Source organism: Myxine glutinosa, chromosome 6 (genome assembly GCF_964187855.1).
Source record: "Myxine glutinosa chromosome 6, kmMyxGlut1.1, whole genome shotgun sequence".
NCBI lineage: Eukaryota > Metazoa > Chordata > Myxini > Myxiniformes > Myxinidae > Myxine > Myxine glutinosa.
The window spans coordinates 119,948,501-119,973,632 of record NC_136266.1 but is presented as its reverse complement, the minus strand read 5'-3'; the positions used below and the strand labels follow the sequence as shown (position 1 = coordinate 119,973,632).

At 40.2% G+C, this 25,132-nt stretch overlaps 1 protein-coding gene across 2 annotated transcripts in view; it reads left to right on the top strand.

The window, feature by feature from the left end:
• The window catches only part of LOC137430238 (SH3 and cysteine-rich domain-containing protein), a 120,824-nt gene that overhangs the window by 76,807 nt on the left and 18,885 nt on the right, over positions 1 to 25,132 (top strand). For both annotated transcript variants that reach the window (XM_068120946.2, XM_068120944.2), the window contains exons 9-11: positions 309 to 412; positions 4,265 to 4,316; positions 22,589 to 22,726. In XM_068120946.2, coding sequence (XP_067977047.1) covers positions 309 to 412; positions 4,265 to 4,316; positions 22,589 to 22,726 — 294 coding nt within the window. The remainder of the gene's footprint in view (positions 1 to 308; positions 413 to 4,264; positions 4,317 to 22,588; positions 22,727 to 25,132) is intronic.

Here is a 25,132-nt window from a genome sequence, read left to right as displayed (position 1 = left end):
TTTCCTTGTCCTCATCTTTGATTTACTCCTCCACATGTTCACCCTCATTTGCACTTGATTCTTCCTCTGCGCTTCTGTATTCTTGTTCTGCTTTCCTTTGACAAATATCCAAGAGCCTCCCTTCCCTTTCTTTGTAAATCTCACCAATACAAAAAGAAACATCTTCAAACCTCTAAAAGGGGTTAATTTCAAGTATAGTATCAGCATCTTCATAGAGGTCTGAATGTTTTTTCAATTTTAAGTCTCTTCACTCAATATCTTTCTTTCTCTACCCTCCAAATCCACGTCCTCCTCCCTCTTCTTTCCAGTGCAATGGAAGGTTAATGTGTGGGCGCAAGGACTTCTTGCAGCAAGACACGTTTGTGGCTCTGTTTCGTTTTCATGCACCAGAAAAGGATGATCTACCATTACAGTATGCACATGTTTCATGCACAATCGATTGAAGTTGGGATATGCTATTAGGTACTCAAAACTGGTCTTCATAGTACAAATCTGGAGAAGTACATTTTGAGTTTAACCTGTAAAAGTGGAGTCGAACTGGTATATAAGCTATTGCCTATGTAAGAGCTTTTCAAACATCCAATGTTGGGCCTAACTGTCTTTTAGGAATTTATCTGGGTGAAGTTAAGGCTAAAATAACAAACTGGCTTAGAGAAGTAGGGATTTAGATTGCTTTTACCTTCTAAAAAATGTTCTCGTTGAACAATGACTGCATATGTGTTATGGAGAGGACAAAGAGCAACAATAAACTAGAACAACAATCTTCGATGTCACGACATCGACCGATATGCCTCTGTCCACATTATTACATCATTATAATACTTGTACCAAGTTTGATTTTAATCTCTTCACTTGTTCTCAAGTATTCACATTTTTACCTGACATGACCTCTGACCTTTGACCTCTTGACCCCAAAATCTAATCAGTTTATCTTTACATCATTATACATACCTGTACCAAGTTTGAATTGGATCACTTCAGCCATTCTCAAGTTATAGACCTATTACAGACATCGACTTTTGACCTTTGACCTCTTGTCAGCAAAAGTCAGTTCATCTTTACATCATTCTACATGATTGTACCAAATTTGGTCAGAATCCCATCACTGGTTCACAAGTTATCGCGGTAACAGGATTTTTACCGACATGACCTCTGACCTTTACCCTTTGACCTCCTGACTCCAAAATCGAATCAGTTCATCTTTACCTCATTATACATACCTGCACCAAGTTTGACTAAGATCCCTTCAGCCGTTCTCAGGTTATAGAGCTATAACAGACTTTGACCTTTGACCTTTGACTGCTTGTCCCCAAAATCTAATCAGTTCATCGTTACATCATTCTACATAATTGTACCAAATTTGGTCAGAATCTCATCACTGGTTCACAAGTTATCGCGGTAACAGGATTTTTACCGACATGACCTCTGACCTTTGGCCTTTTACCCCGTGACCCCGAAATCTAATCAGTTCACATTTGCCTCATTATAAATACCTGCACCAAGTTTGACTAAGATCCCTTCAGCCGTTCTCAAGTTATCGCGGTACCAAAAATCTATCACCGATGGACGGACGGACGGACAACCAGAAAACATAACGCCTCTGGCGACTTAGTCGGCGGAGGCATAAAAAAAACACTCCTGTCTCAAAGTATTTCTTTAAATTATTATTGTTACTGTAAACATGCCCTGTAGGTTGTATGAATGGTTAGCAACAAACTTCCACATTCCTACAACCTGGTCATCGAACCAGGGATGTTCAAAGGCATATACGGATGAGATTCCAATAATTGTCCAAAAATTCCAACACATGGTTGCAGATATGACTGAGTAACCCGGCCTTACGAACATTTAATTCACCGATAATTACAAACAGGTTAATCCCCCAGAATTATTTAATTTGAGTGTGACTTGTAATACCTCGGTGGCGAAATGGTCAAGAGCATCCATTCTGAATGTGGGACATCTTCAGTTTGAACCAGACGCTTGCCGAGTCATACAAAAAAATTAAAATGGTACATGCTGCGTCCTTGTGTGATGCTCAGCATTGAAACAGATAGAGCATGCATAAACAACCATAGATTGGCAACCATTGCACAGCTTGATAGACCTAATATCCTCCTCCTGTGTTGAGGTGCCTACTTAGAGAGCTCGTATTATTACCCCCTCCCAATGGGAGCGGTGCTTTATACAATATATATTTACATTGAGAGAACTGGAGTCCTCCCCCCACTGGACTCCTGTGACTATGAATGTTTTCACCACCTAAAACCTTCCCATGCACACCCTGAGTACAACCATTAGTTTCAACTCAATCTGTCCAGCGATTCAGGAGTGCATAGACGTCAAACAAGCATACAAAATTATACTATCCGGATTCGGATCTTCACCAAAACCGAATAATGTCATCCTTGTCACACAACCAACCTATCCACCAAGTTTCATCCCATTTCATCCATAACCTTTTGAGATATCATGATATGCATCGTTTTGGCCATATCATTCAATGGTGAAGAATCACTTGAAAACTATAAAAAATCTTTTTTAGTATTTGGTTCTGAATCTTCACCGAAATCAAATCAATTAGTCCTTGTCACATACTCAGCCTGTCCACCAAATTCCATGAGAATTTGTCCATAATATTGCGAGATATCCTCCTCTCAAACAGACAGACAGACAAACAGACATGGGTGTGAAAACATAACCTCTGTCCACCTGTGGTGGCAAAGGTAACTAGGAGATGTGAGAACTACACTACATGGCCAAAAGTATGTGGACACCCAAACATCTCACCCATATGTGCTCATCAGACATCTCATTCCAAAATCATGGGCATTAATATGGAGTTGGTCCCCCCCCTCCCCCCCTTGCTACTATAACAGCCTCCACTTTTCTGGGAATGCTTTCCACTAGATGTTGGAACACTGCTGCGGGGATTTGCTTCCATTCAGCCATAATAGCATTAGTCAGGTCGGGCACTGATGTTGGGCGATTTGGCCTGGCTCGCAGTCGGCGTTCCAAATCATCCCAAAGGTGTTTGATGGGGTTGAGGTCAGGGCTCTGTGCAGGCCAGTCAAGTTCTTCCACACCGATCTCGACAAACCATTTCTGTATGGACCTCAATTTATGCACAGGGGCATTGTCATGCTGAAACGGGAAAGGGCGTTCCCCAAACTGTTGCCACAAAGTTGGAAGCACACAATCATCAGGAATGTCATTGTATGCTGTAGCGTTAAGATTTCCCTTCACTGGAACTGAGGGGCCTAGCCCGAACTATGAAAAACAGCCCCGAACCATTATTCCTCCTCCATCAAACTTTACAATTGGCACTATGCATTCGGGCAGGTAGCGTTCTCCTGGCATCCGCCAAACCTAGATTAGTCTGTTGGACTAACAGATGGTGAAGCATGATTCGTCATTCCAGAGAATGCGTTTCCACTGCTCCAGAGTCCAATGGCGGCGAGCTTTACATCACTCCAGCCAACGCTTGGCATTGCGCATGGTGATCTTCGGCTTGTGTGCGGCTGCTCGGCCATGGAAACCCATTTCATGAAGCTCCCGACGAACAGTTGTGCTGACGTTGCTTGCAGAGGCAGTTTGGGACTTCGTAGTGTGTGTTGCAACCGAGGACAGACGATTTTTTTATGCGCTACGTGCTTCAGCACTTGACATTCCCGTTCTGTGAGCTTGTGTGGCCTACCACTTCACCGCTGAGCTGTCGTTGCCCCTACACGCTTCCACTTCACAATTACAGCACTTAGTTGACCCGGGCAGCTCTAGCAGGCCAGAAATTTGACGAACTCACTTGTTGGAAGGGTGGCATCCTATGACGGTGCCACATTGAAAGTCACTGAGATCTTCAGTATGGCCCATTCTACTGCCAATGTTTGTCTATGGAGATTGCATTGCTGTGTGCTTGATTATATGTACCTGTCAGCAATGGGTGTGGCTGGAACAGCCGAACCCACTAATTAGAAGGGGTGTCCGCATACTTTTGGCAATGTTGTGTACATGGGGTTTGTGGTGAAGATTGGAGGGGTGCAGGAGAGGGAGATGGGGTTATAGCTCCTTTGGTTGCTGAGTGAAGTCTTGAATTACCATTTCTTCAATGGGACATCAAATATTACACTTCACGAAATCGATATATGAAGCAATTCGACATCCGCATTTGCCTACGCAATAATGTGCAGAGTGTCGAAACAAATGAGAACCAGAAGAACGACAAGATGTGTAAACACAGGGCCTTTCCTCTTGCCTTGTTCCACAGGCCGGGGGACCGGATCGCAGTCATCGACGACTCCAATGAGGAATGGTGGAAGGTAATGAAACAAATGCTTGGCTAATCCCACCTGACATGTATGAAGCAATTTTGTTTCGAGGGAATCTTTTCAGGTGTGTGTGTGTGTGTGTGTGTGTGTGTGTGTGTGTGTGTGTGTGTGTGTGTGTGTGTGTGTGTGTGTGTGTGTGTGCGTGCGTGTTAGCGTGTTATGTGTGTGTGTGTGTGTGTGTGTGTGTGTGTGTGTGTGTGTGTGTGTGTGTGTGTGTGTGTGTGTGCGTGCGTGTTAGCGTGTTATGTGTGTACTGTATAAGGTTTACCACTCTACTTCTTTTGTAATGTACTTCCTCAATTATAATTGTACACCGCTCCTTTCCTATGCCACCTCCAGGCATTGCAAATCGTCATTGCCGGGCACCGAAGGGGCCTCGGCAGTGACGCACGCTGAAAGAGAGTACTCAGTTTTCACTCTGGTTGTTTGTTGTACCCCGCACCGCTCCTTTCCTATGCCATCTCCAGGCATTGCAAATTGTCATTGCCGGGCACCGAAGGGGGCTCGGCAGTGACGCACGCTGAAAGAGAGTACTCAGTTTTCACTCTGGTTGTTTGTTTGTTTGTTTGTTTTCTTGTTTTCTTTCTTGTTTTCTTTCTTGTTTGTTTGTCCGGGCGATATCTCAGCCATCCTTTGAGCTAGGAAGCTGAAATTTCGGCACAATAGTGAGCAAGTCCTTTGTCAAAAACGGTATTTTTTTTTTTGATTAATCAATAAATTGAGGAGTTATTTAATTATTAGCGATTAATTAAGTACTTATTTAATTGATCAAATTTCCTTTCTCTTCTGACCATTAACTCAGGCACCTTTTGAGTTAGGAAGCTGATATTTGGACATGCCAATGACCAGGTGATTTGGCTGCAAAGGATATTTTTGATTTATTAATTAATCAATTAATCGATTAATTATTTAATTATTCGATTAATGACAAAAAAATTTTTTTTTTTTAAGTTACAGATTTTGATGAAATAGTGGTAGTTTATGTGTTCTCTGACCAAATTGATTAATAATTTAATTTTTTTATGATTATTATTTATTTATTTTCATTATTAATCATTTATTTATTTTCTTTCTCATTTGGCCAATATCTCAGGCACCTTTTGAGCTGGGAAGCTAATATTTGGACATGAGTGACCAAGTGATGTGGCTATCAAGGATATTTTTGATTTATTGATTAATCATTTAATCGATTAATTATTTATTGATTAATCGATTAATTATTTATTGAGTAATCAATTAATTATTTAATTTTTTATTAATGACTTATTTCATTAAATTTCTGAAAGATACATCTTCGGATGAAGCACTAGTGGTTTAGTTATGCTATTAGCCAATTGATTATGAAAATATTTTGTGATAATCTTTTATTGATTTTAATTATACAATTAATCAATCAATTAGTGTACACCTCTCCCTCCCAATGCAGCCTCAATGAGCTGCACTGCGGTATTGCCGGGCGCCGGAGGCGCCCTGGCAATGCCGCGCTGCAGCATATTTAATTATTTGGCATGGGGCGGTGTACTTTGAATGTATGTGTACTTGTTGTACACCGCTCCTTTCCTATGCCATCTCCAGGCATTGCAAATCGTCATTGCCGGGCACCAAAGGGGGCTCGGCAGTGACGCACGCTGAAAGAGAGTACTCAGTTTTCACTCTGTTTGTTTGTTTGCTTTCTTGTTGTACACCGCTCCTTTCCTATGCCATCTCCAGGCATTGCAAATCGTCATTGCCGGGCACCAAAGGGGGCTCGGCAGTGACGCACGCTGAAAGAGAGTACTCAGTTTTCACTCTGGTTTCTTTCTTGTTTTCTTTCTTGCTTTCTTGCTTTCTTGCTTTCTTGTTTTCTTGCTTTCTTGTTTGTTTGTCCGGACGATATCTCAGCCATCCTTTAAGCTAGGAAGCTGAAATTTCGGCACAATAGTGAGCAAGTCCTTTGTCAAAAACAGTATTTTTTTTTTTGATTAATCAATAAATTGAGGAGTTATTTAATTATTAGCGATTAATTAAGTACTTATTTAATTAATCTAATTTCCTTTCTCTTCTGACCATTAACTCAGGCACCTTTTGAGTTAGGAAGCTGATATTTGGACATACCAATGACCAGGTGATTTGGCTGCAAAGGATATTTTTGATTTATTAATTAATCAATTAATCGATGAATTATTTAATTATTCGATTAATGACAAAAAAATTTTTTTTTTTAAAGTTACAGATTCTGATGAAATAGTGGTAGTTTATGTGTTCTCTGACCAAATTGATTAATAATTTGATTTTTTTATGATTATTATTTATTTATTTTCATTATTAATCATTTATTTATTTATTAATCATTCACATGGCAGAAAAGTCTGCATTTACAGTCTGAACTCACCCATTCTTGGCCCCCTTTTGAGCTGGGAAGCACCACACTCTCTCCTCCTGCCTTGACCAGCTTGCGCCTGTAAAAACCAAAACGGTTGCTTTCACCCATTCTGCTCCCTGGTTTACCCCTGAACTCCGCCTGATGAAAACTCGTGCTCGCCAACTTGAAAGACTCCGCAATAAAACGGGTCTCACAGTTCACTCCCAAGCCTACAAGGACCACCTACAACACTACAAAGATGCCCTCTCCCACACCCGCTCCGCCTACTACTCTCAAATTATCCACTCTGGCTCCGGAAACCCAAAAGCACTCTTCTCGACAATAAACAAACTCCTCCGCCCCCTGAACACCACCACTCAGTCATTCACAGTAGACAACTGCATCTCCTTCCTCTCTTTTTTCCAACGCAAAATTGACAACATCTACAACAGCTTGACCACCGCCGCACCCGCTCCCCCTCCAACCACCTGCCCCCCCTTGTCCTGCCATCCCCTGTCTCGGTTCTCCCCAATCTCCCCTATTGACCTCTCTGAACTCCTCATAGGAATGAAAACTGCCACCTGCACTCTTGACCCCATCCCCTCCAGCTTTGTCAAGGCCTCCCTCCCTGCTCTCTCTCCACTTATCATTGCAACAATAAACTCCTCCCTGTCTACAGGCATCGTCCCACCTTCCCTCAAAATTGCTGCTGTAACCCCCATTCTAAAAAAACCTGGTCTAAACCCTGACACCCTAAACAACTTCAGACCCATCTCCAACCTACCCTTTCTGTCAAAAGTTTTGGAACGCGCTGTAGCCGCTCAACTCAAACATCACCTCTCTGCCAATAACCTGTATGAAACATTCCAATCCGGATTCCGCTCCAACCACAGTACTGAAACTGCTCTCCTCAAAATCACCAACGACCTTCTCCTCTCCTCTGACGCTGGCAACCTCAACATTCTCGTCCTCCTCGACCTCAGCGCTGCCATCGATCACACCATCGATCACACCATCCTCCTCACCCGACTTGAATCCACCTTTAACGTTACCGGCACTGCCCTCTCTTGGATTAAATCATACCTCTGACAGACGCCAGTTCATCTCCATCAATAACTGCAAATCCCCCACTGCTCCCCTCCCCCAAGGTGTCCCCCAAGGTTAAGTTCTTGGCCCCCTCCTCTTCATCCTTTACCTGTCCCCCCTCGGTCACTTAATCCGCCGTCATGGTCTCCAATTCCACTGCTTCGCCGATGACATCCAGCTTTTCATCTCCACCAAGTCCGTCTCCACCGACACCCACTCTATCCTGACAAACTGCATCACTGAAATAAAATCCTGGCTTCAAATCAACTTCCTCAAGCTTAACTGTGATAAATCTGAAATAATCATCATTGGCCCAAAAACGCTCACAAAATCAACCCATAACTTTGCCCTCAACATCGACGGTATCCCAATATCCACCTCCCCTCACATCCGGATTCTTGGCGTCATCTTTGACCAAACCCTTTCCTTCGACAAATACACTAAACAGATCACAAAGTCAGCCTTCTTTCACCTGAAAAACATTGCCCGTCTCCGCTCATCCCTCTCCTCCACGACTGCAGAAACCCTCATCCACGCCTTCATCACCTCCCGTCTGGACTACTGCAATAGCCTCCTCTATGGTTCACCCTCAAAAATCACCAATAAACTCCAATACATTCAGAACTCCGCTGCCCGTCTACTCACCCATTCCCGGACCCGTGACCACATCACCCCCGTCCTTTACAAGCTTCACTGGCTCCCCATCCCCCAGAGAATCCAGTACAAAATCCTCCTCTTGACATACAAAGCCCTCCATAACCTGGCCCCATCCTACCTGGCTGACCTCTCCAGACACACTCCCACCCGCAACCTCCGCTCTGCTGGTACCAACCTCCTGACCCCCTCCATCCGGACCAAATTCAGATCCTGGGGGGACAGGGCCTTCTCCATCGCTGCTCCCACCCTCTGGAACTCACTACCTCACACCATCAGAGACTCCTCCTCACTCACCACATTCAAAACATCACTAAAGACCCACCTGTTCAACACTGCATTCAACATTCAACCCACAGCATTTAACCCCTGACTATCTCTTCTCCTTCTCCCTCCTTTTGCTTTAAATATTTCCCTATTGATTCTTGTCTTTTTGCAATTGTTGTTTTCATGTATTGTTATGCATTATGTTTTCCACTCTGTCAAAGCGCCTTTGGGCTTCTGGAAAAGCGCTATACAAAATAAATGAATTATTATTATTAATGACAAAAAAAATTTTTTTTTTAAAGTTACAGATTCTGGTGAAATAGTGGTAGTTTATGTGTTCTCTGACCAAATTGATTAATAATTTAATTTTTTTATGATTATTATTTATTTATTTTCATTATTAATCATTTATTTATTTTCTTTCTCATTTGGCCAATATCTCAGGCACCTTTTGAGCTGGGAAGCTAATATTTGGACATGAGCGACCAAGTGATGTGGCTCTCAAGGATATTTTTGATTTATTGATTAATCATTTAATCGATTAATTATTTATTGATTAATCGATTAATTATTTATTGAGTAATCAATTAATTTTTTAATTTTTTATAAATGACTTATTTAATTAAATTTCTAAAAGATACATCTTCGGATGAAGCACTAGTGGTTTAGTTATGCGATTAGCCAATTGATTATGAAAATATTTTGTGATAATCTTTTATTGATTTTAATTATACAATTAATCAATCAATTAGTGTACACCTCTCCCTCCCAATGCAGCCTCAATGAGCTGCACTGCGGTATTGCCGGGGCGCCTGAGGCGCCCCGGCAATGCCGCGCTGCAGCATATTTAATTATTTGGCATGGGGCGGTGTACTTTGAATGTATGTGTACTTGTTTTCTTTCTTGTTTGTTTGTCCGGGCGATATCTCAGCCATCCTTTGAGCTAGGAAGCTGAAATTTCGGCACAATAGTGAGCAAGTCCTTTGTCAAAAACGGTATTTTTTTTTTTTGATTAATCAATAAATTGAGGAGTTATTTAATTATTAGCGATTAATTAAGTACTTATTTAATTAATCAAATTTCCTTTCTCTTCTGACCATTAACTCAGGCACCTTTTGAGTTAGGAAGCTGATATTTGGACATGCCAATGACCAGGTGATTTGGCTGCAAAGGATATTTTTGATTTATTAATCAATCAATTAATCGATTAATTATTTAATTATTTGATTAATGACAAAAAATTTTTTTTTTTTAAAGTTACAGATTCTGATGAAATAGTGGTAGTTTATGTGTTCTCTGACCAAATTGATTAATAATTTAATTTTTTTATGATTATTATTTATTTATTTTCATTATTAATCATTTATTTATTTTCTTTCTCATTTGGCCAATATCTCAGGCACCTTTTGAGCTGGGAAGCTAATATTTGGACATGACAGTGACCAAGTGATGTGGCTATCAAGGATATTTTTGATTTATTGATTAATCATTTAATCAATTAATTATTTATTGATTAATCGATTAATTATTTATTTATTAATCGATTAATTATTTAATTTTTTATTAATGACTTATTTAATTAAATTTCTAAAAGATACATCTTCGGATGAAGCACTAGTGGTTTAGTTATGCTATAAGCCAATTGATTATGAAAATATTTTGTGATAATCTTTTATTGATTTTAATTATACAATTAATCAATCAATTAGTGTACACCTCTGCCTTCCAATGCAGCCTGAATGAGCCGCGCTGTAGCATATTTAATTATTTGGCATTGGGGCGGTGTACTTTGAATGTATGTGTACTTGTTGTACACCACTCCTTTCCTATGCCATCTCCAGGCATTGCAAATCGTCATTGCCGGGCACCAAAGGGGGCTCGGCAGTGACGCACGCTGAAAGAGAGTACTCAGTTTTCACTCTGGTTTCTTTCTTTCTTGTTTGTTTGTTTTCTTTCTTGGTTGTCCGGGCGATATCTCAGCCATCCTTTGAGCTAGGAAGCTGAAATTTCGGCACAAGTGAGCAAGTCCTTTCTCAAAAACGGTATTTTTTTTTTTTGATTAATCAATAAATTGAGGAGTTATTTAATTATTAGCGATTAATTAAGTACTTATTTAATTAATCAAATTTCCTTTCTCTTCTGACCATTAACTCAGGCACCTTTTGAGTTAGGAAGCTGATATTTGGACATGCCAATGACCAGGTGATTTGGCTGCAAAGAATATTTTTGATTTATTAATTAATCAATTAATCGATTAATTATTTAATTATTCGATTCATGACAATTTTTTTTTTTTTTTAAAGTTACAGATTCTGATAAAATAGTGGTAGTTTATGTGTTCTCTGACCAAATTGATTAATAATTTAATTTTTTTATGATTATTATTTATTTATTTTCATTATTAATCATTTATTTATTTTCTTTCTCATTTGGCCAATATCTCAGGCACCTTTTGAGCTGGGAAGCTAATATTTGGACATGAGTGACCAAGTGATGTGGCTATCAAGGATATTTTTGATTTATTGATTAATCATTTAATCGATTAATTATTTATTGATTAATCGATTAATTATTTATTGAGTAATCAATTAATTATTTAATTTTTTATTAATGACTTATTTAATTAAATTTCTGAAAGATACATCTTCGGATGAAGCACTAGTGGTTTAGTTATGGTATTAGCTTATTGATTAAGAAAATATTTTGTGATAATCTTTTATTGATTTTAATTATACAATTAATCAATCAATTAGTGTACACCTCTCCCTCCCAATGCAGCCTCAATGAGCTGCACTGCGGTATTGCCGGGCGCCGGAGACGCCCCGGCAATGCCGCGCTGCAGCATATTTAATTATTTGGCATGGGGCGGTGTACTTTGAATGTATGTGTACTTGTTTTCTTTCTTGTTTGTTTGTCCGGGCGATATCTCAGCCATCCTTTGAGCTAGGAAGCTGAAATTTCGGCACAATGGTGAGCAAGTCCTTTGTCAAAAACGGTATTTTTTTTTTTTGATTAATCAATAAATTGAGGAGTTATTTAATTATTAGCGATTAATTAAGTACTTATTTAATTAATCAAATTTCCTTTCTCTTCTGACCATTAACTCAGGCACCTTTTGAGTTAGGAAGCTGATATTTGGACATGCCAATGACCAGGTGATTTGGCTGCAAAGGATATTTTTGATTTATTAATTAATCAATTAATCGATTAATTATTTAATTATTTGATTAATGACAAAAAAAAATTTTTTTTTAAAGTTACAGATTCTGATGAAATAGTGGTAGTTTATGTGTTCTCTGACCAAATTGATTAATAATTTAATTTTTTTATGATTATTATTTATTTATTTTCATTATTAATCATTTATTTATTTTCTTTCTCATTTGGCCAATATCTCAGGCACCTTTTGAGCTGGGAAGCTAATATTTGGACATGACAGTGACCAAGTGATGTGGCTATCAAGGATATTTTTGATTTATTGATTAATCATTTAATCAATTAATTATTTATTGATTAATCGATTAATTATTTATTTATTAATCGATTAATTATTTAATTTTTTATTAATGACTTATTTAATTAAATTTCTAAAAGATACATCTTCGGATGAAGCACTAGTGGTTTAGTTATGCTATAAGCCAATTGATTATGAAAATATTTTGTGATAATCTTTTATTGATTTTAATTATACAATTAATCAATCAATTAGTGTACACCTCTGCCTTCCAATGCAGCCTGAATGAGCCGCGCTGTAGCATATTTAATTATTTGGCATTGGGGCGGTGTACTTTGAATGTATGTGTACTTGTTGTACACCACTCCTTTCCTATGCCATCTCCAGGCATTGCAAATCGTCATTGCCGGGCACCAAAGGGGGCTCGGCAGTGACGCACGCTGAAAGAGAGTACTCAGTTTTCACTCTGGTTTCTTTCTTTCTTGTTTGTTTGTTTTCTTTCTTGGTTGTCCGGGCGATATCTCAGCCATCCTTTGAGCTAGGAAGCTGAAATTTCGGCACAAGTGAGCAAGTCCTTTCTCAAAAACGGTATTTTTTTTTTTTGATTAATCAATAAATTGAGGAGTTATTTAATTATTAGCGATTAATTAAGTACTTATTTAATTAATCAAATTTCCTTTCTCTTCTGACCATTAACTCAGGCAGCTTTTGAGTTAGGAAGCTGATATTTGGACATGCCAATGACCAGGTGATTTGGCTGCAAAGAATATTTTTGATTTATTAATTAATCAATTAATCGATTAATTATTTAATTATTCGATTCATGACAATTTTTTTTTTTTTTTAAAGTTACAGATTCTGATAAAATAGTGGTAGTTTATGTGTTCTCTGACCAAATTGATTAATAATTTAATTTTTTTATGATTATTATTTATTTATTTTCATTATTAATCATTTATTTATTTTCTTTCTCATTTGGCCAATATCTCAGGCACCTTTTGAGCTGGGAAGCTAATATTTGGACATGAGTGACCAAGTGATGTGGCTATCAAGGATATTTTTGATTTATTGATTAATCATTTAATCGATTAATTATTTATTGATTAATCGATTAATTATTTATTGAGTAATCAATTAATTATTTAATTTTTTATTAATGACTTATTTAATTAAATTTCTGAAAGATACATCTTCGGATGAAGCACTAGTGGTTTAGTTATGGTATTAGCTTATTGATTAAGAAAATATTTTGTGATAATCTTTTATTGATTTTAATTATACAATTAATCAATCAATTAGTGTACACCTCTCCCTCCCAATGCAGCCTCAATGAGCTGCACTGCGGTATTGCCGGGCGCCGGAGACGCCCCGGCAATGCCGCGCTGCAGCATATTCAATTATTTGGCATGGGGCGGTGTACTTTGAATGTATGTGTACTTGTTTTCTTTCTTGTTTGTTTGTTTGGTTGTCCGGGCGATATCTCAGCCATCCTTTGAGCTAGGAAGCTGAAATTTCGGCACAATAGTGAGCAAGTCCTTTGTCAAAAACGGTATTTTTTGTTTTTTGATTAATCAATTAATTGATGAGTTATTTAATTATTAGCGATTAAACGGGCTTCCGTTTCCGGTCTTGCTGGCGAGGGTTCGTTTTTTTGCAGCTCCACACGCTCTCCATCGAAATCGAAGTTAAGTAATTGTTCCCATTTGTATTTTCGTTATAACTGTATTTCTTTTATGGTGTATGTACGTATATTGTCCCGACAAAGATTTTCGGTGCAAATCTTTCATACCTGTATTGAAAATCGTGTTAATTCGTGTCATCTTGAGGCCTTGTACAGTGTACACTGTACAACCTTGAGGCATTGTTTTTCTCTCAGCGCCTGTCGTTTGTGATCCAATAACTTTCGTTCTCTGTTTTCCCAGTCTTTCCACCCCAAAGCCTACTTCCTTATGTAAATCTCAACTCAAAAAAACAAAAAAAAAAGACATTACCTTCTCTGTGCTCATTCGTTTATTCATTCTTATTCGTTCGTTCGTTCTTCGACCACGTGTTTCTCCCCCATTTCCCCAGATAGATTGTCAAATTTCAACTCGTTATTTTATCGTCCATGCGATATTGTTTGATTATAGTTAGTTTTGGTTTGAATTTCCTGTAACTCGTAATTAATTAATCGTGTTCTGCTCCTCGTGTGTGGCCTTGTAGTTGTACCCCCGTCGGTGTTTTGTTAACTTAAGCGTGTTTTGCTTGGCTTTTGGTTTTTTCCCTTCTACCCCGAACATAATACTGTCTAACGTTCTAAATCCCCACCCCCCCCCCCCCAAAAAAAACAAAAAAAACAAAAACATTTATTTTATTTTCTCCACGTGTACTGTTGTCTCATCCTGTATTTTCTGTCCAGGTGTGCTGTTCGCCCCACCCCCATTATCTCCTTGCCATCCACCGTTTGCCCTGTTCACGTGACTCGTGGTGGTCCCTCTCGGCTCTCCCCCCGTTGGTATTTTTGTGCATATAAGATTGTTCATAGTTCTGTTTAAATATTATTTGAATATGTTTAACCTTTCCCCTTCTGTGTTTTATTCAGTGGTATATTACAACACGCTGTTTTTCTTCCTATTTAAAAGGCTTTTCTCAATTTCCTCTCCAACTCATTCCACTTCAAAAAAAAGAAATTCAATATCTTATACGTCTCCCTCACTACATGGTCTAAATTCACATTCATTCCATCCCTCCTCCATCGTTCTGAATCGGATTGCTAACTTGAAAATCACAACAAACCCAATTTGTTATCAACTAGGGCGTGCCCGTACTATATATATATCTAAAATTATATCCCCCCCCTCTATTTACATGAAATGGTTTGGTTCATTCGCAAAGCCAAAGCGAACGGCTTGCGAGTACGGTGACAATCCCCCCCCTCTATTTACATGAAATGGTTTGGTCCAAAGCGAACGGCTTGCGAGTACGGTGACAATCCCCCCCCCCTCTATTTACATGAAATGGTTTGGTCCAAAGCGAACGGCTTGCGAGTACGGTGACAATCCCCCCCCTCTATTTACATGAAATGGTTTGGTCCAAAGCGAACGGCTTGCGGAGTTTGGTAAAGAAATCGCCATAGCGTGCACAAACGCGCAGGAAAGCGAAAGAATCGCAAATTAGTTTTAATTAGTTTTAAAACATAGTTTAACGCCAACATAGCGGCAACATAGTTTGCCAACGTGAAATAAATGAATACGCTCTCAAATGTGCCGTCCGAGGCAGAGTCTGTTCGCCACGTTCGGCACACGTGATAACTCGCTGCTCTCTGATTGGTTGAATCGTTTTTTGGACATAGCTCGGTAACTACTTGTCCGATTAATATGAAACCTTGAAAAGGCACATCCTCGGGTCCCCAGCAATATACCTGGCAAGTTTCAAGTATATCGGACCCGTGGTTGTCGAGAAACAGCGGTCACAGACATACAGACATACAGAGATTACTGGAATTATAGATAGATGTTCGTCTTTCATTAATCATCCACTTTCTAAACTCCCCTCTTGCCCCTCCCATCCAAATCCCCCCCCCCTTGTACCTACACTCCGAAACTTCCCCCTTGCCCCTCCACTCTTAAACTCCCCCCTTGCCCCTCCACTCCTGAACTCCCCCCTTGCCCTTCCCCTCCTAAACTCCCCCTTTGCCCCTCCCCTCCTAATCCACCCCCTTGCCCCTCCACTCCTGATCTCCCCCCTTGCCCCTTCCCTCCAAAACTCCCCCCTTGCCCCTCCCCTCCTAAACTCCCCCCTCACTCCTCCCCTTCAAAACTCCCCCCCAATCCCTCCCATTCAATTCTCCCCCCATACCATTCCTCTCCAATTCTCTCTCCTCCCCCCTCCTCCTCCAAGCTGCCTCCTCCCCACTTCGTCTCCCTTCTATCTCATACCTCCACCCCCCCAAACCTTCTACTTTCCTCTGCCCCCCCTCAAACAACCCCTCACTGTGCCGCATCCCTTCACCATCAAACCTTTCATCCTCCTCATCCTTCCCTTTCTTGGAACTCTTCTGCAACATCTGAAACACTATCAACTGCTCTCCCTACCTCCCCCTCTCATCCTTCATCTTACCCTACTCCTCCCCTCCCCTGTCCTGTACCCGATGCTCCCCCTCTCTCTTCATTAACGGTATGGACCTCAAACATCCGGGGCCTTCGCTCAAACCTGACTGATCTCTCCATACAGGTTGCTTCTGACAATCCAGACTTGATCTGCTTAACAGAGACTTTCCTCCTTCAAGATGTCTCTGATTCCTTAATATCTCTTCCTGGTTACTCCTTCCTCCGGTATGATAGACCTGAGCCTCGGCCTGGTGGTGGGGTGGCTATCTTTGTCAAAAACTATCTTCCTCACTCTCCTTGCACTGCTCTCTTTCCTCCTCACCCGCAGGAGTACCTCTGGTTACGGCTTCCTCTCCGCTCCCACCTTTTGTTCATATGTGTTCTGTACCGTCCCCCAAACAGTGATGACTCCATCTACATTTCAATGTCTGACAACATGGACCAACTTCTATCCACTCATCCCAACTCTCTCTTCCTCATATGTGGTGACTTCAACTGTCATCATACCACCTGGTTGGGTGTGGGTTCCTCTCTCACCAGTCATGGCACCTCAGCAAAGGACTTCTGTGACTCACTGGGATTGACACAATCTGTCAATTTCCCGACCCGGATCTCAGCCAATGGAGTATCTTCTCTTCTAGACTTGGTTATGACAAACTTCCCTGCTAATGTCTGCTCCTCTTCTTCTGCTCCAATCGGTTCTTCTGATCATGTGCTTGTCAAAGTGGACATCTCTCTGGCCATTCTCAGAGAGCCTCCTCAGCGTCGACGAGTCTGGCATTTCACTCAGGCCGACTTGGACGGTCTTCAAGCAGCCATCAATCGTCTGGATTGGTCTCCCATCTCCACTGCCTCTGACATCAATTCTTCCTGGGAATTCTTCCAAAGCAAACTGATCTCTCTCATGCACAGATTTATCCCATCTCGCCTTCAATTGTCTTACCCTTCCTCCCGTCCATGGTACACTGAATCTTGTGGTGAGGCAGTTGCCCTGAAACAACTTGCCTTTGCCTCTTGGAAGGCTAATCCAACTGAAGGAAATCTCGGTTCCTTCCACCAACCTCGGAACAAGTGTGTGTCTACCCTCAGGAGTGCCAGGAAGCATTATCTCTCCTCACTCAAGAATGAACTCTCAAACCTGTCTCCTTCCTCCAAATCCTGGTGGCGTCTGGTCAAATCCGTTTCTGGTGTTTGTTCCCCCTCCATCCCCTCCCTTACCTCAAATGGCCACACAGTTGACATCGCACGTGACAAAGCCGAATGCCTCAACTCTGTGTTTGCCTCAAAATCCTTAGTCCCAAACCCATCTCTCTCTGTTCCCACCTTTCCCAGTCGAACCCAACTGCTCCTGGACTCTGTGTCCTTCTCTCCTGACAAGGTGGAGGAGTTTTTGTCAAACCTCGACTCTGATTCTGCAACTGGACCAGACGGCATCAGCCCACAGGTCCTAAAATCATGCTCTGCCGCTCTATCTCACCCTCGCTCTGTTCTTTTCACCGTATCTTTTGCTCAAGGTCATCTGCCAGCATCCTGGAAATCAGCTAACATTACCGCTTTACACAAAAAAGGTGCAAAAACAGATCCTTGCAAGTACAGACCAATCAGCCTGCTCCCAATTATCAGCAAAGTCATGGAATCCATCATTGCTTCGGATATGAAATCTTTCCTCTTCTCCAATGGCTTGATCTCTGATCATCAATTTGGTTTCAGACCAGGTCACTCTACTCTGGACATGCTGCTTCTGCTGTCTCAACAATGGATGGAGGTCCTCAATGCCAAACAGTAAATCAGAGCTGTCTCCCTTGACATATCACGGGCCTTTGATACGGTCTGGCACCCAGCTCTGCTCACCAAACTCTCCTCCTATGGTATCCATGGAAATCTCCATGCATGGCTTGCGGACTTCCTCTCTGGTCGTAGTCAACGTGTGGCCCTGAATGGATTTCTCATCTCCCCTTCCTGTTCAGGCTGGAGTTCCCCAAGGAAGTGTGCTGGGCCCTGTGCTTTTTCTGGTCTTTATCAACGATCTCTCCGACTCTCTGGAAAATCCTCTCTATCTCTTTGCTGATGACTCCACTCTCTGCCGCTCCAATCCTCTTCCCTCAGATCGGCAGTCTGCAGCCTCCTCACTCTCTGAAGACCTGGACAAAATCACAGACTGGTCAAACAAGTGGAACATGTCTTTCAATCCTGACAAATCTCACTCTCTTACTATGTCTCTCCGAAAAGATCGACTGGACAACCCTCCCATCTACTTTCTCAACAATCCTCTCCAAGAAGTTCTGTCGCTCAAGCTTTTGGGTCTCACTATCTGCCATGATCTTTCTTGGGAAAACCACATTTCCAAGCTGGCCTCCAAAGCCAGTCGCCGACTGGGCATCCTCCGTCGTGCGAAGTCCTTCCTCGGCACACCTGAGCTCCTCACCACATACAAGGCTTTCATCCGCAGCTCAATGGAATACTGTGCTCCCCTATGGGCTGGTGCTCCTGCCTCACACCTGGCTCGGCTTCACGCTGTTGAATCCAAAGCTTTCAAAATCATTGGAATCTCCCGCGATGAAGCTATCTCTGAGGGCCTTTCACTCACTCACCGCAGGCAGGTAGGTGGCCTTTCTGTCTTCTACCGACTCCTCTCCGGCCTTGCTCCCCCAGCTCTCTCTGTGCTCTGTCCCCCAAATATTCCTACAGGTCGCACAAGATCTGCCAGCCACCCTCTGATGGTTAAACTGCCGAAATCTCGGCTCTCTGCTCACCTTCACTCTTTCATTCCTCTTTTCTCCCGCCTGTGGAACAAACTCCCACACTCCCTTCAATCCCTCTCCTCCCTCCAGGTCTTTAAAACAGCTGTTCACCACCATCTCTTATCTTCCCCCATCCATAACCTTGATCTTTTCTACCCCCACTAATTCACCCCAGATCCACCTTGTTTGAAATTCCAACTTCTTTCCTGGAAATCCTGGCAGTGTCCATATGTTTATACCTCTCCCACCCCCCCCCCCCTTCACATGCCTCCCCCCCTTCACATGCCTCCCCCCCAAAGCCCTCTCCCTCCCACAGATCTCTCGATGTCTCCATGTCTCTCGGTCCCTGCTCTCAAATGTTGTGTTTGTGTCCTTCCCCCTCTCTCCCCATCTTGTCTACCGCTCCCGATGTTATTTGTTTTATGTGTCTGTTTGTCTTTCTGTGTGATTAATGTTCGCTCTTTCACGAGCCTCGATCTTGTATACAAAAAAAAAATACAAAAAAAACAAAAAACAAATTAAGTACTTATTTAATTAATTAAATTTCATTTCTCTTCTGACCATTAACTCAGGCACCTTTTGAGTTAGGAAGCTGATATTTGGACATGCCAATGACCAGGTGATTTGGCTGCAAAGGCTATTTTTGATTTATTAATTAATCAATTAATCGATTAATTATTTAATTATTTTATTAATGACAGTTTTTTTTTTTTTTAAAGTTACAGATTCTGATGAAATGGTGGTGGTTTATGTGTTGTCTGACCGAATTGATTAATAATTAAAAAAATTTATGATTATTATTTATTTATTTTCATTATTAATTATTTATTTATCTTCTTTCTCATTTGGCCAATATCTCAGGCACCTTTTGAGCTCAGAAGCTAATATTTGGACATGAGTGACCAGGTGATGTGGCTAGCAAGGATATTTTTGATTTATTGATTAATCAATTAATCAATGTATCGATTAATTATTTAATTATTCGATTAGTTAATAAAAAAAATTTTTTTCCCCCAGTTACAGATTCTGATGAAATGGTGGTGGTTTATGTGTTCTGTGACCGAATTGATTGATAATTTAATTTTTTAATGATTATTATTTATTTATTTTCATTATTAATCATTTATTTATTTTCTTTCTCATTTGGCCAATATCTCAGGCACCTTTTGAGCTGGGAAGCTAATATTTGGACATGACAGTGACCAAGTGATGTGGCTATCAAGGATATTTTTGATTTATTGATTAATCATTTCATCTATTAATTATTTATTGATTAATCGATTAATTATTTATTGAGTAATCAATTAATTATTTAATTTTTTATAAATGACTTATTTAATAAAATTTCTAAAAGATACATCTTCGGATGAAGCACGAGTGGTTTTGTTATGGTATTAGCCAATTGATTATGAAAATATTTTGTGATAATCTTTTATTGATTTTAATTATACAATTAATCAATCAATTAGTGTACACCTCTCCCTCCCAATGCAGCCTCAATGAGCTGCACTGTGGTATTGCTGGGCGCCGGAGGCGCCCCGGCAATGCCGCGCTGCAGCATATTTAATTATTTGGCAAGGGGCGGTGTACTTTGAATGTATTTGTACTTGTTTATGTTTTACTTGCCCCTGCACTTTACTACATAATGGTGATGCAACAAATACACACAGACCTGCAGTCTCTTCTGCATTTCTGATATTGTTTCATGCACATTTTCATTGGAGTATTGTACACCGCTCCTTTCCTATGCAATCTCCAGGCATTGCAAATCGTCATTGCCGGGCACCAAAGGGGGCTCGGCAGTGACGCACGCTGAAAGAGAGTACTCAGTTTTCACTCTGGTTTCTTGTTTTCTTTCTTGTTTTCTTGCTTTCTTGTTTGTTTGTCCGGACGATATCTCAGCCATCCTTTGAGCTAGGAAGCTGAAATTTCGGCACAATAGTGAGCAAGTCCTTTGTCAAAAACGGTATTTTTTTTTTTGATTAATCAATAAATTGAGGAGTTATTTAATTATTAGTGATTAATTAAGTACTTATTTAATTAATCAAATTTCCTTTCTCTTCTGACCATTAACTCAGGCACCTTTTGAGTTAGGAAGCTGATATTTGGACATGCCAATGACCAGGTGATTTGGCTGCAAAGGATATTTTTGATTTATTAATTAATCAATTAATCGATTAATTATTTACTCTTTGGCTGCAAAGACACCACATACATTATTCGATTAATGGAAAAAAAAATTTTTTTTTTTAAGTTACAGATTCTGATGAAATAGTGGTAGTTTATGTGTTCTCTGACCAAATTGATTAATAATTTAATTTTTTTATGATTATTATTTATTTATTTTCATTATTAATCATTTATTTATTTTCTTTCTCATTTGGCCAATATCTCAGGCACCTTTTGAGCTGGGAAGCTAATATTTGGACATGAGTGACCAAGTGATGTGGCTATCAAGGATATTTTTGATTTATTGATTAATCATTTCATCTATTAATTATTTATTGATTAATCGATTAATTATTTATTGAGTAATCAATTATTTCTTTAATTTTTTATAAATGACTTATTTAATTAAATTTCTAAAAGATACATCTTCGGATGAAGCACTAGTTGTTTAGTTATGCGATTAGCCAATTGATTATGAAAATATTTTGTGATAATCTTTTATTGATTTTAATTATACAATTAATCAATCAATTAGTGTACACCTCTCCCTCCCAATGCAGCCTCAATGAGCTGCACTGCGGTATTGCCGGGCGCTGCCGCGCTGCAGCATATTTAATTATTTGGCATGGGGCGGTGTACTTTGAATGTATTTGTACTTGTAATACATTATTTCCATATGAAAATTTAACCATAATTTATGACTGTTATTATTTACACAACCATCCATAACGCCCTCCTGCCCAGGTGTGTACACTTTGCTCATTCCCTTGAATATCGTGTGCACCTGTGATTTTCCCTTGGAAACAAATCGACAGAAATGTGACACGGGTAACTGGGAATAGTAACAGAAAACTATGGCACTGGGGAATAAAATATTTGTTTTCTCGAAGCGTTTTATTGTTCAATTGTGTGTGGGAGAGGGAGAACTTTTGAGTAATATTTATTGTTAAGTTTCAGGCTATTGGAGGATGTCTTCAGATAAGATGACTGAATGTTTAGGAGCGTATTTCAAAGACTAATAAACATCCTGCGCAAAGTACGAAGAGGAAATAATTTATAAACTGGAAGAAAAGTTTTTTTTGCTGATTTTATTAAAACTTATTTTGAAGTCGTATTTTCTTCACCCAGTTTCATGCTGTTGTAAAACAAGTTATGGCACATATGAGGTATGAGCTTAATCCCAAATGTTTTATTAAAGAGAACCCATAACCCTTTTATTGCTGTTGTTGCTCATAAATCGGTTTAGTTTTGGATTTACTGGATCCATACCGAGAACACCAGGGTAACTTTGCAAAAGTTTTCTATGTCACGGAGATATGTTTTTCTCTATTGGATTTCTTGCTGTGTTCATTACACATGTTTAGGTTTGGATTGGTAAAGGTTCGACCTTTATGTTATTGCATGACCTCTCTGTGGAGTTCATAGTCGTTCCCCTCTCCCCCAATCCCTCGTTTCACTGGCAGGGAAGAGTACGTGGTCGGCTTGGCTATTTCCCTGCAAGTTTTGTGATGCGCGTGCAGCCTGGTAAACGAGTTTTTCGTCTCGGCCAATCGTTCGTGGGCAGCAAAGAGATGGGGCAGATATCACTCAAACAGGACCAGGTGAGGCAGATCACGTGACGCTCAAAATGTTCCATTTAAATTGAGGCTTCACCTGCCAGATTTGGGCAGGGCATCTCTGCTGATTGTTGCCTATAGAAATTAACATTGCGTTAAATCCAGTTATATTGTATGGAAACCTTTCTAGTTTGATACAAAATAATGTCTTGCTGTTTTCTATACAAATTTTGTTGAACTAAATTGGCACACCTGAATGGTTGCTGTTGGTTGCCCTTTTTATCTGAAGAAGGCCGTTCACATCAAACCTTCGAACAACCTGGTTAATTTGTTTACAGTGCAGAAGCTGCTGCCCAAACAGCAACCACACTCTGACCTGGTGTCAAGGAACCCCTAACAATACCAGATCCCATGGTACCTTCAGTCCAGGCAGGAATTTGTAATTTGTTCAGAGAGCTGAGGATCATAAATCATATATCTTCATAAATCCTGATCTTCATAAATGATCTCTGACTCTCTGGAAAATCTCCTTTATCTATTTGCTGATGACTCTACCCTCTGCCATGACATCCCTCATCGTTCAGACAGGCAGGCTGCAACCTCTAACCTCTCTTAAGACCTTGACTAAATCACAAGCTGATCAAACACTTGGAATATGTCTTTCAATCCTGAAAAATCCCACACTCTGACTCTTTCTCCACAAAAGGACCATCTGGCAAACCCTCCAATCTACTTTTCTCAACAAAAATCTTAACAAAAGATGATGTTCAATCACTCAAACTATTGGGTCTCACTATTAGCAATGATCTATCTTGGGCAAACCATGTCTCGAAGTTGGCCTCCAAAGCCAGCCTCAAGAGAATTGGGGCATAGTCCTCGGCATGCTCGGGGTATTTTGGGTCCTCGGAGTCTTTTGGGTTATTGGGGTCTTTTGGGTTATTGGGGTCTTTTGGGTCCTTGGGGTCTTTTGGGTCCTTGGGGTCTTTTGGGTCCTTGGGGTCTTTTGGGTCCTTGGTCTTTTGTGTACTCTGGGTCTTCACGGTATTTAAAGGTCTTCAGGGTATTTTGGGGGTCTGGGTGGTCTTAATGGTCTTGGGGGTCCTAAAGGTCTTCAAAGGTCCAAGGGATCTCAGCAGTCCAAAAGGTCAAAAGGTATGTTAGTACATAATTAATAGACAGGATTCCATTAAGTCAAACAGTCCGTAATTAATAGATATACTGAAAGTCACATGGTCTTCAAAATTGTAGTTTCTTCTTCTTCAAACAAGAAAAAAAACTTCTGGCTGCCAGACCGTGTGGCCGATCATGTTTAAATTTTAAACAAGTATTCGCCTTGACGACCCGTTGATAATTTTGAGGTTTCATGTCACTGGATGGAGCGGTTCAAGAGAGATTTAAAAAAAAGATTTTCTTCAATTCCATATGGCTGCAAGACCATGTGACCTCTGATTTATTCAAAAACACTCTGGTATCCCCAACAATTGGGGAACATGGGTGTGAAGTTTCCACTCGATCTGTCCAGCCATTCTGGAAGAGTTGTTTTTAAAGGTTTAGTCTTCAAAAAAAATCATAGCTGCCAAACGATGTGACCTATAATATCTTGGTCTGTGACCCTTTTGTTCGTCATGAATAGGCAATCATGCTTGTAAAGTTTCGCCTTGATCTGTTCAGCTATTTCAGAGAAGAAGAGTTTTGAAGGTTTTTCTGTTAAATCTAATATGGCTGCCGAGCCATGTGGTCTATGACGTCATTGATTTACAATCTCTTATATTGTTGCATAGAACACGCTTAAGAAATGTAAAACTGATTGGATACAGCATTGTACTTGTTAACATCATAATTAAGGCACAGATGATGTCATGGTAAACAACACTTATTCCCCATGGGGAGTGCCTTACAATGAGCCATGTTTAAATTTTTCCCATCGAGAGGTTTTGCAGATATAGAGGTCGTCTTTATATAGAGGCAGATATAAAGGTATAGAGGTTGTTTTTTTTTTTGCCCAAGATGCTGCTTGTTCCACGTAACCGATGACGTCATAATTATCACCAAGAAAAATCTACATGACAAGGCGCATACTATGGTGAAAATTTTGTGTCAATCAGACCAACGGTTGCCGAGAAAATGAATTTTAAAGAGGAAAAGAAACCGAAATATCACGGCAGAAGAATAATAATAAATAATCTGAACAAAATGCTCCATTTCTCCTCTTTTAATAAATTTTAATAATAATTTTTCATACACATTTCTCTGAAATGTCTGTCCGAAAAGATCGACTGGACAACCCTCCCATCTAATTTCTAAACAATCCTCTCCAAAAAGTTCTGTCACTCAAGCTTTTGGGTCTCACTATCTGCCATGATCTTTCCTGGGAAAACCACATTTCCAAGCTGGCCTCCAAAGCCACGACGGAGGACTGGGCATCCTCCGTCGTGCTAAGTCCATCCTTGG